We start from the raw sequence: 11601 nt of genomic DNA, 5'->3' as shown, positions 1-11601 counted from the left end.
AACAGATGAATGAATCAATAAAATGTGAGATACATATATATATATATACACACACACACACACACACATATATATATATGATATATACAAAATGCAATATCAGCCAGCCTTAAAAAGTAAAGGAAATCCTGTTATGGAATATCATTATGAATAATGCATTATAGTCTGTCATTTTCATTGGGTTTTGCATATTTTAATTCCTTCCCTGAAGAGGGCTCATATTTTAGTTGAGGTTTGTTGATTACAGTCAAAAATTTTATCAGAGTTATCACTATTATACTTCTAGATCCAGGGGTTGAGCCTGAACCATGCCTCTATATTTTTCACTTCTTCATTCTTTTCTTTTAGTAATAAAATGGGCTATTTTAAGGATAACTTATAAAGATTCAATTAAAATATTACGATTGCCATGAACTTTAGAAATGTTGATTTGCACGTTCTCCTTTACAAAAAATACAGTGAAATTTCTAGACATTTATGTCAACGAGGGTTAGAATTCTCCCTTGTTTTGCTTCCTAACTAAGCATAAGTTATGTCAGTATAAAGAAATTGTATAATGTTAACCTTCTTTGTCTCTCACACTGCTCAGGGCAACTGGGTGTAGTGTTGTAACACATATGGTTCTTCCTGGGGATAATGTGATTCTCTGTTTTGTTCTGTTCCACTCCATTACATTCTACCCCAAACCATTCATCTCATTCAAGATTTTGACCTAGAATTCCAATTCACATAATGAAGTGTGTGTTGATAATGGTGAAGTTTTCAGCCTCAAGATGACATGTTTTGGCCACTCTAAAACTGGCGAATATTCCCAGGGAAAAGACTAGTTACTATTCTTTTAAAATAATTCAGAAAAGTACTGAGCTACTCCAAAATGAGACTGGAAGGAACAGAGTTAAGTGAGAGGGATGGCAGTCTTTAATTATCAGTCTGACATGCATGGGACGAACACCAAATCTGAATTGAAAACGTATATTAATAAGTAAGATTAAGTAAAGATTAAGTTAATCTAAGTAAATTAACTACTTCATTTGACTGATGAAAAAAACTGAATTTCAGAGATATAGAGTGCCCTACTCAGGTCACTGGCTAATTAGTGGCAGAGTTGACGAGAATGCAAAACTTCATTTGGGCCTCTTTTCATCCATTCTCAGAACCTAAGAGAGACAAAAGGCTTCCAAATACACACAATAAAAATAGACTTCCATGTGCAATATTTATTATTGGCAAAAGATCTAAGTACAATCATCAGAATTCTTAGTAGTAGTGACAGAAAATAAAAATACCTCCACATCCCAAATTAACACCATCTTTTTATATTAAGTCGATAGTTTTTATTCTTCTATGAGTAGAATCAGGGTTTATTTTCAGAGACAACTTTGTAAACAAGACAACAGGGCAGTAGTTTGGGATGGTTTGCTTTAAAACACATTGAAATGTATAGATAAAAGTTTTAGAAAATATTCACTCTTGATATATTCCACATTGTGAATTAAATTAATAGTAAGTTGAATTAATTGAATTAATAGTAAAATATTATGAGCACCATGTGAACATACAAAAAGTCTTCTGTGGTTTACAAAAGCTAGAATCAAGCACATCAGATCTTAACTTAGATTATAATACAATAAATGTCTATTAAGAGCTCTAAACAGTTACATGCTCTCAAAAAAGTAGTGTCCAGAGTCCTGGTTTGTGCTTGGCTGCCAGATTTCATTTTCAGTCACTTCAAATCTTCACTTGATACCAACTTTCCCCTTTCTTGGCTCACATTTTGTGGCATGCAATTTCATTTAAAGTTTTGAGATGATTTAAAGATCTTTGTTACTAATCAGTAATGCAGTAATACAGAAAGGTCAGTCTATTGATAGATGTTTTTGTTCATTTGAAGAAACCTAATTTTAACCCTTTATATTTGTGGGATTAGGTAATTCAGGTGTACTAGGGGTAAAATGTAGTCACCTTAGAGTTTCCAACATTTAGGGAAAATAAATGGTTGCTGATCCAGTTTTCTTTCTTTATCTAATGGCTTTCTCTTCCCTCAGTGATCTATCTCTGTAGGTTCCATAAAGTGATCTTAAATCATGGTCAGGCACCTGATCTGTGGGATAGAGGTGATTTTTCTTGTTAATAGGTCATGTGAGGTGAATAGTTAGATTCCAAGATTAGTGATAGTGCTTTAAATTCGAGTAATATTATGACTTCACTTTGAGATTGGTGGCAAAAGTAAAGTGATAGCTCTGTACTCATAAATCATATCTAATGACAGAACACTTCACAATGTATGATGTACTAGTTCTTTGTTGCAATATTAAAAATTTGCTCCCACAGCTTACTAAGAGTTAAGAAGAATTCAGAAAATGTTTTTTTAACAGCAGATGAAGTTCTATCTTCAGCAGTAGTAATTTTATTAGGATCTAGAGCAGTAGTTTGGGTTGTGGGTGCAGCTGTAGTTTTGGGAATTTCAGGTGTGACTGTGGTTGGGGAAGGAGTAGGTGTGGTGTTTGGGGCAGCTGTGGTCTCCTCTGGAACTGGGGCAATTGGTGTAGTTGGGGAAGCTGTAGGTGGGACAGCTGTGTCTTCTGGTGAAGCTGGGGAATGTGGTGTTGCTACAGCTGCAGAAGAGCCTGTAGGGCTGTTATCGTCTCTTGCAAATGTGGTGGGAGTCTTCTGAGCAGGAGAGGTCACACTTGAAGGGGGACTAATTTTGGTAGGTAGGGGAGTCACAGGTGGGATTTGGGTAGTAGCCTCTGAGGTATTATTGTTGACCACAGTGTTGTTTTTAATGGGAGAGTTGGGTGGCAAGGAAGGTTTTGGCCTTGTGGGGTTTCTCCCTCTTGGCTTTCGAATCTTTCGGCGTCTGGATTGACTAAAAGGGGACTGCTTTTGAATGAATGGATTCCAGTAAGGTGGTAATTTGGGATAAAATGGCAATCCATGGTCTACTATATACAGACGGAGATTATTCTTTTTGTGAAGTATTTCTCGTTGCTGTTTTTGACCTTCACTGAGCTGTAGAAAAGAAAAAGTACAGGAGCTGAAAACATCCATTTATTTATTAACTATGGGATTATTGCTGAGTGTGAAATGAGCAGTATTTGTGGAATTTTGGGATTGGAAACAAGATTTTAGTGGATTGAGTGGTTATCCTTCCAATTTCACCAAATCTGAATAATGACTTGCTATTAGAGTTTCATTTTATCAAATAGTTAATCTCCTGGTTAGCTAGGATGAATGTACTCCTGTGGGCTCAAGCCTGGAAGATCAGCTAGGTCTGCCCTTTTATGCTTGCAGTTTCTCACTTTTTCTTCTGGTAGAAAATGGTCAAGTTACTGCCTGAGGCTTGAGTAAAAAGTCTACCTGCTTGCTGCACTGTTTTAGTGAAAGCTTTGTCAAAGGCATTCAACTGAGATCTAAGGAGTCCTTTCTGAATCACACCCCTCATATCCATCATCCTTAGAAAAATAAAACAAAACAAACAACAAAAACCCAGACAATCAACTTAACAAACCAAAGCACATCTCAGCTTCATATCTTCCATATCAGAAAAAGCCTAGTTTTTAGCTTTTTTACATTGGAGAAAGGACTCTGACTATTACCCTTTAACTTTATTATTAAAAAATTAGGATTACAGAAACTCAAGGGGTTCATGAATCCTATGATATTGTAGAAAATTTTGCATGTTTATGTGTTTTCTCTGGATGGAGGCCCCTTTATGAATTTTTAAAGGTGTTCACATCTGCAAAGAACACTGATCTAGTCCAACTGTACATCTGGTACTTAATCTTTTCCCAATATACTTTATGAATGACTTTCCAGCCTATGCTTGACAATGTCTTCTGATTGAGAACTCACTACCACATCTCCCAAGGTAGCCTGGTCGAGTTCTTCTTGATACTGAATAGAAGTTTGTTTCTTGGGATTTCCATTCGTAACTGAAGAGAGATTTATTTCTTCAGATTTTCATTTTTGGTCTTAATTCTATTCTTTGGCAGTACATAGATCCTGGAGCCCTTCAAAATTGGAAAATACCTACCATGCCATCTGAATCTTATATTCTTCAAGGTTAACATTCTTAGTTCCTTTAGCCATTACTTACATTATTTAAGTTAGAATACCATCACTGTTTCAATTTCTTATCTCTAAACATTCTGCAATTTATCTATATTCCTCTTTTCCTTCCTATTCCATCTCATACTAGAATTTTATACTATCAATGGTATTAATTTAAATTGGAGAAAATAAATATTATCTTAAGGATAAAAGGGTCACAGCCAAGAGTTCCAACCAAATTATGTTACATATTTTCCTCCTGACAATTTCCACACAAATCCTTTTTAGACCACCAAATAGATAAATCACTCTAGTCCCATATTGTACAACTGTCTTCAGAGATAGAGTTTAGTGCAGGTAAAGTGACTGACTGCTTGTGAGAAACTAGCAGAGTTGTTCAGCTAAGATAATTCCTCAGAGACTAATATACCCAGCCTCAAAAATAACCTTGAAAAGTATTAATTGTTTTAAAAAATTATCCAAGGAATTTCAATTCTGAGAACATCTATAAGTTAAAATAATGGCTTCTGATCCACATAACTTTGATGTTTTTGCATAGATATTTCTCAAAAGGCCACAGAATTCCGGAATCTATAACTGATCCCAGGATGCACCTCCACTCAATGGAATCTCTCAGAAGATCCTCTTCATTAGAGGGCAGTGGTTTTCTAACATAAAATAAGCAGATTACATTGTTCAAGCAGCTCTTTCCCTGGAGATTAAATATGCAATCCAGATAATTACAATACTGCTCTGCTTGAAGCAGGATTGAGGGCCCCATATTCCACCAGCTCAGTCTCCTCCTTTCCACATGGTCTCTGAGGATGCTGTGAAGAACTCCCAGATATTAGAGGAACATGTTTGAAACACACAGCATCCTACTGTCAGTGGAGGTTTGGGTCTGTCCAGTGTCTGCCATTAAATAATTGAGTGTTTTGGGGCAAATCACGTAATTTTGCTGCATCTTAGTTTACTAATTTATGGAGTGATTCAGATTAAATTAAATTCCAGATCCAATGTCTAATTCTATGACTTCTATGCTTTGAAATAATTATGTTATTCATTCCCTTAATCAGATAATCAGCTTCATGAGGACAGGGATTTTGTTTTGTTAATTTTTGTATGCCATTACCTAGAACAATGCCTTGGCACCCATTAGATATTTATTGAATCAACAAACACATGGAATTGATAATAAAGAAACTAATTTCTCATTGTGTAAAATCGTAACATTAAAAAGTGTTTAAAAAGTGTTAATAGGATGTTAAAAAGTTCCAGCTATTTTAATTTATTTGACAAAAATAATGTCTATGACATTTTCACATGAAGGCAAGTTAATTAAATCCTATTAGATTTTAATGTTAGCTTAGCATAGAACCTGCAGCAGATGACCAGTTTGACTAGTTTACTTAAAATATATTGACTGATTATTATGATTAGCAGTTATAGATGGCTTTAATAGCCATCTATTAAAGATGAACTTGTTGACTGGGACTGGGTTTAGGGGAGCTTGAGAAGGGGAGGAGTTGAAAATACCTCTAAAGGTTTGAGCTCAGATGATTGAAGTACGGAAGTACATATAGTAAATATAGATAAACCAAGAAAAGCAGTTTAAAGATATTCTCATTTGCCTGTTCATATCCATTATTTATTTTTCAAAAAAAATCCTTATATAGCACTTTGTGTCTGGCCCTATTCTAAGTGGTTTACAATATGAATTTATCAATTCCCTAATAACACCATAAGGTGAGTACTCTTATTTTTCTCATTATAAAGATGAGAAAACTGAGTCCCAGAGAGATTAAGTAACTTTTAGAAGAATGTCTCTCCATACACAAATCACACTTTGAGGGGAGAGGAGAGGGAGAAGAGGTGAGCAGCCAGGGGAGAACTGACTGGTCACAGGGACAGGTGGATGGGAGAGTGGACTGGAGTCAAGGAAGGGGGAGAGGAGAGTGGGCTGGAGTAGGGAAAGGAGCAGAGAGGAAGTGCAGTCAGGGACAGGGAGGGCAGAGAGGCACAGGACACCTGGAGCAAGAAAGGAGGGTTCAGAGGAAGCAGAAGATTCCTAAAATCACTAGAGGAATGCCAAATTTGGGGAGTTGGAGAAGGAGGGAAAAATGGGCCATGAAAGAAACAGAGAAATAGGAAGAGAACTAGAAGGGTGCAAAGTCAGATAGGCACTTTTTTGAAATTAGAAAGCACACTGAACGTCTTAATTTTTGATTACTAGTCTATCTTTATGACCATTTGGAAACCAGTAATCCTTCTCCAAAGAGGAACAGAATAGCATATTTAAGTAATGTTATATTTAACAGAGCTCCTCATCTGACTCCGGAATACACCTCCTCAATCTTTTGGGGGGAGCATCTGAAAGACAGAGGCCAGATTATCTGCTCCCTGAAATCACTCCACAAAAGCAGAGTAGGTTGTTGCCAGGACTCCAGGACTGGTCTTTTCTTACTGTGGGTTGGTGCCTCCCTCTGGTACATTTCGTGCTTTCTAAGGACCAGGTCAAGGTATTGCTGTGCTACCTCCTCATATTCAAGTTCTTTGGAAATTCTCTCTCTCACTAGAAGGGTTTTGAGAATTGGGCGGTGTAGAGAGTTTCCATTTATCCTGTACAGGTGGAAGAGTTGATTCTTTGGTGCCTGGATTTGTAGGAAGTACCAGGAAGGGCTTCCCCCAAATAACAACACAGCTTTAGCCATTCCACCATTACACAATGATTTATGTTGCTTGGAATGCCATTTCTTGTAATCTAGAGGTGTTTGGTAACCAGGGGTTTCTTGTTAAAATTTAACTTGTTAAAATTTAACTTATTAAAATGTTAATATCACCATGCATATTCAGACCATAAATCCTTATCAACTAGTATGTAAATAGAGATTATAACAATCTTACAGTCATAATATTTACATCTATACTATGCTTTACAATTAATAAATGCATGTGTTCTCTTTTACTCTTCAACAGCCTTGTGAAGCACATACTGTTATTACTATTTTTACATAGGATAATTGGGGTCCTATAGGTAGACTGTAGCTAAGCATTCATCTGGATGTTCAGATGATGAATTAAGCCCATATCTCTGAGCCCCATTTGAGTGCACTTTCTGCCACAATCATAGAAATAAGCATTAGGGTCCAGCACCTAAGATGATATTTTTTGGTGATGTGGGGGATATTATGTGATAAGTGGGGAATATGAGAGTATCCAATAATAAATTCCATCCACCTTATCAGTTCTCCTATCCTATCTACTCTCTACAATCATAATATTCTGAGGCTATTTAGCTTTGTTCAATAAATCTATATTCTACTTCTCGACTCTTCCTTCAGTTTTGTTAAAATAAAAGTGAACAAATACATAGAAGTTTATAGCCTTCGAGACAAATATGGTTATTTTTTTACACCATGTATCACTTTGAATCATTAATTTTAATCTTCCTTTCTCAGTAGACCCTAAATACCTTAAAGGTAGGATCCATTTTGTCATTTTTCTGGTGGTTTTGGAAACCACACTTTCCTGTACTTTTTTGTGGTTCCTTCATTTTCTCTATTTATATTCAGACTTCCTGTGTTTTCTTTCTAGGTGATCTTGTAAGGTCCTATGGCTTCAGATACATTCTAAATATAGACTTCACCCCTGGACTTCTTTCTGAACCCCAAACAATGTACATCAATTGCCTCTTGACATCTCCTTGGAGAAGTCCAATAGCCATTTCAAATTTAAGATATCTAAAACAGAACACTTTTGTTCATGTCTTTCTTTTACCACACACTCAACCCAGCAGAAGTTATAGTAGACTTAATCACCAGAATAGATCTTAAATCCACCCTCATGTTTTGCTTTAATTGCTGACATTTAGTGCAAGTCACCACCATCTTTTATCTGGACCACTGCTATAGCTTCTTGAGTGGTCTCTTTACCTCAACTTTTGTCCCCCCACAATCTGTTTTCTCCCTAGAACCCAGAGTCATGTCACTCCTCCGTTGACATGAGAATCATCCCAAGACTTCTGGTATACTGATAATGGAATCCATATTCTATACCAATGAGACCCTACATGATTTTTCTTGTGTATCTCCACCTGATTGCATCACACCCATGATAAAGTTGGTGCTATACAAATATCAGTTAAATGACCCAAATCATTTTCCTGTATTTTAAGTATTTGTTGTCCTATGTTTCAGCCAAAACAAAAGATGCCAAGCTTCTTGGAAACAGGAATTGTATGTTGTACGTTTGAAGTCTCACTTAGCTATATACACCAAATGTTACTGATCTACAAGAAAGAATAAAAGTTATTTGGGTGGATACTTACTGAGAAGCAAGCACTCAGTGCACAGATGCACAACAGCAGTGGCAGAGTTTTCATTTTTTTCTGTTGGCTCCTGGGAAAAGCAGAAAAATGGCTCACTATTTAATGATGATACTGTGGGAGAGTGATGCATTTTTTTTGGTAAATGATTTATTTTTGTTAGAAAGTATAGTTTGAAAGAGACTAACGGTTCCTGAAAATTATGTATATATTTTCACTTCATAATGGTGCGGCAAAATTGCTTCAGGCTAAAACACATTCTTTTGGAGAGAAAGCAATGGAGGATGGTCAAGAATTATTCTTGTAACTCGTTTGTAGCATGAGCATTCACCAGTGATATTAAAGATTGCCTAGGAAGGGCAGGATCTTAGGAAGTTTAGCAATAAGAGAAGGAAATAACTTTCTTCTTATTTCTATTCAGGTTCTAGAAGCCTCCCTACTTGGTAGACTATCATACAAACTACCTGATGTTTACTGAACATGATTTTGTAAATGTTCCATGATGTTTTTTTTAAGCAAAGAAAGGTATTCCTTGTCTCTATGTTAGAAGGCTGTTACTTAGGACAAAGAATCAAATGGACTCTTTCCCAAATTTCATTCTACTGAAGATTTTACCATTTGGTCCCCCTTTTCTAAATCCTTAAATGATAGGAATTATATTTTATTCATTTTATATCATCATGCTTAACATGCAGTGCAGATTTAATCAATATTAAAAAAAAACTGCCAAAAGACAATTGTATTTTTGGCTACAGATTGTAGGAGGGGAGAGTAAGGGAAGGGCATTTTATTCTTTTTTTCTTCTTATTTTGATCATGTATACAGTATATACATCTCAGCTTGACTTTAGAAAACAAAATAATGGTTAAATATTTATGTAGATGGAGTAGTTATTAGGGCAAGTATATTAGGGTACACATGTCAGTGTGGTGTGCTATCAGATCAGATACGCTTCACAATATAGCCTGGTGGTTTATCAAACCAGAGGGTATTAGAGTCAATCATTCTTGATTTAAATCCCAACTCTGCCATTTACTGTGTGACTTTGAGTGAGTTGCAATCTTACATCTTAAGATAGTCCTGAGGAGTGGCTGGAATAACATATATTACAGATTATACTGAGAACAATGTTTGGTCCATGATAAAGGCTCAGTGGTGGTTATTATAGTGCTAGTCTACTAAGAAGAAAGCCATCTGACCCAATTGGAGAAAGAAATTATTACTATTTTATCAGGTTCCTAATCCTGTCAGATTTTCTTCTTTTTATTTTCAAGATTAAGAAATATTCCCCATTGATCATATTTTCTTCTAGTAACAAATGGGTTGAATCTGTTATCACGTAGTTTAGCAGTTCACAAGAACAGAGGAAAATAACTGTATTAGAACTGCTACTATTATTTATGTATAGAACTTGAAAGCTGCTTAGCTGACATTTGAATATATTAGCCCCCAGTCTAAGATATCCATATACCTGGCCTGGTGTGCCTCTTTCTTCTTAGGATGTTGGATCCAATTGATTGCCTTCAGCTGATCCTTTTAGGGTGGTATGGAAGCAAAGAAAGAGAAAGCACAAGAGAGTTTTCCAGTTTTATATCTCTCCAGTTGAGTTTTATGGAAATAGGAAATGTATTGGATTTAGGATAAGGTTACTTCTGACAAGGAATTTGATTTCAAAGACGAAGAAAGGATACATGTAATTTGCTGAGGTTGACAGTAGTCCTTTGTGCATCAGTTTCTTCCTGATAAACATGGTGACAATAAGAGGTTCTGAATGAACAGTTGATCTGATTGATAAGAAGCGTGATAATGATTGATGACACTTAAAGCTACTTTAACAACCATGGCCCAGGTCTTCCAAGGAGGAACAAATCTTCCATCCTTTCCTGTTGGCTTCTTAAATTAAGCAGAGGGATTGCCCTCTGACATTTCATGTGATAGAGCACCATTTTTCCTCCATCAAGAAATACAATTTAGCAAAGGGTAGAGAATTTAAAAAAATAACACGATGCTACATATAGTTGACCCTTGAACAGCTCGGGTTAGGGACACCAAACTGCACAGTTGGAAATCCGCGTATAACTTTACAGTGGGCCCTCTGTATCTTCAGTTCTGCGTCCACAGATTCAACCAACCACATATCACGTAGTACTATAGTGTAGTATTTATTAAAAACAATCCCCCTGTCAGTGGACGCAAGCAGTTCAAACCCATGTTGTTCAAGGTCAGCTGTACTGGTGAAAGGAAATTACTTCAGAGCTGAAAGAGAAACATTGAGTTTTTTTTAACATGAGTAATTTAAAAAAATTGATTTTTTTAAATTTTGAAAAATGTTCAAACACACAGAAAAGTGAGAAGAGTAGTATAATGCACAACTATACATCCACTCCCTAGATTTCTTAGTGGTTAACATTTTGCTAGAGATGCTTAATCAGTTGCTTTGCTGAAATATTTTAAGGTAAATTACAGAAACCATGATAGCTAATCTATAAATATTTCAGTATTTATCTCTAAAAAGCCTTCTTTTATAACACAACACAACAACATATAGCAACATTAATAAATCACACATATAATCTAAAACTCAGTCCACATTCAAATTCCCAAATTTTGCCAAAAGTATTTTTAATTTTTCTAACCAAGACTCAAATAAAAACCATGTATTACAAATACTTGTGTCTCTAGTTTCTTTCATTCTCCTCTCTCCCATTATATTGATATCTTGATTGATGTAGACCAGTCATTGTATGAATATTTATTTTTAGAAAGAAATTTAAAAATGATTTTTATCAAAGTTTTGAAAATTAGATATTTCTACTGTATGAAATCTTCAAACTGGAATACAATTTTGAAGCTGCAATTCTGTTTCTAGTCCGTCAATTTGTTCTTTTTCACATTTGGTCTCTCAGGGCAGGTTCAGAAGTTGCATTGTTTGGTTTGATTCCTAGCTTCTCTACTTACTAGCAATGTAACATTTTGCAAGTTATCTAATTTCGTTAAGACTCACTTCTATCTGCAAAACAGAGAAGGCATATATCTTACAAAATTGTGAGAAAATTTTAGATAATTTAGAGTCTGATATGGCACTCTGAAACTGTATACCTTCAGCTATCAAATTGCCATCAGTGGGAAGTAGGTGTAGTTTTTGACATAACACTGAGTTAATGCATATGAATTATAATATCAATTTCTTTCCCTCTCTTTTGATAGGAAGCAGTGATATGTAC

The 11601-nt window shown here is 35.6% G+C and overlaps 1 protein-coding gene across 1 annotated transcript; it reads right to left on the bottom strand.

The window, feature by feature from the left end:
- Positions 1-1202: 1202 nt before the first annotated feature.
- MUC7 (mucin 7, secreted) lies at positions 1203-9961 on the bottom strand. Its single transcript, XM_010969413.2, has 3 exons — positions 9849-9961; positions 8381-8450; positions 1203-3012 (listed from the first exon to the last, which is right to left on the bottom strand). The coding sequence occupies exons 2-3, from the start codon at positions 8432-8434 to the stop codon at positions 2293-2295; spliced, it is 774 nt and encodes a 257-aa protein (XP_010967715.1). The 5' UTR covers positions 8435-8450; positions 9849-9961; the 3' UTR covers positions 1203-2292.
- Positions 9962-11601: the final 1640 nt, after the last annotated feature.

The sequence above is a fragment of the Camelus bactrianus genome, chromosome 2, assembly GCF_048773025.1.
Source record: "Camelus bactrianus isolate YW-2024 breed Bactrian camel chromosome 2, ASM4877302v1, whole genome shotgun sequence".
NCBI classification, from domain to species: Eukaryota; Metazoa; Chordata; class Mammalia; order Artiodactyla; family Camelidae; genus Camelus; species Camelus bactrianus.
Note: the sequence above shows the minus strand (reverse complement) of the source record. Positions and strands in the feature narration are given on the sequence as shown.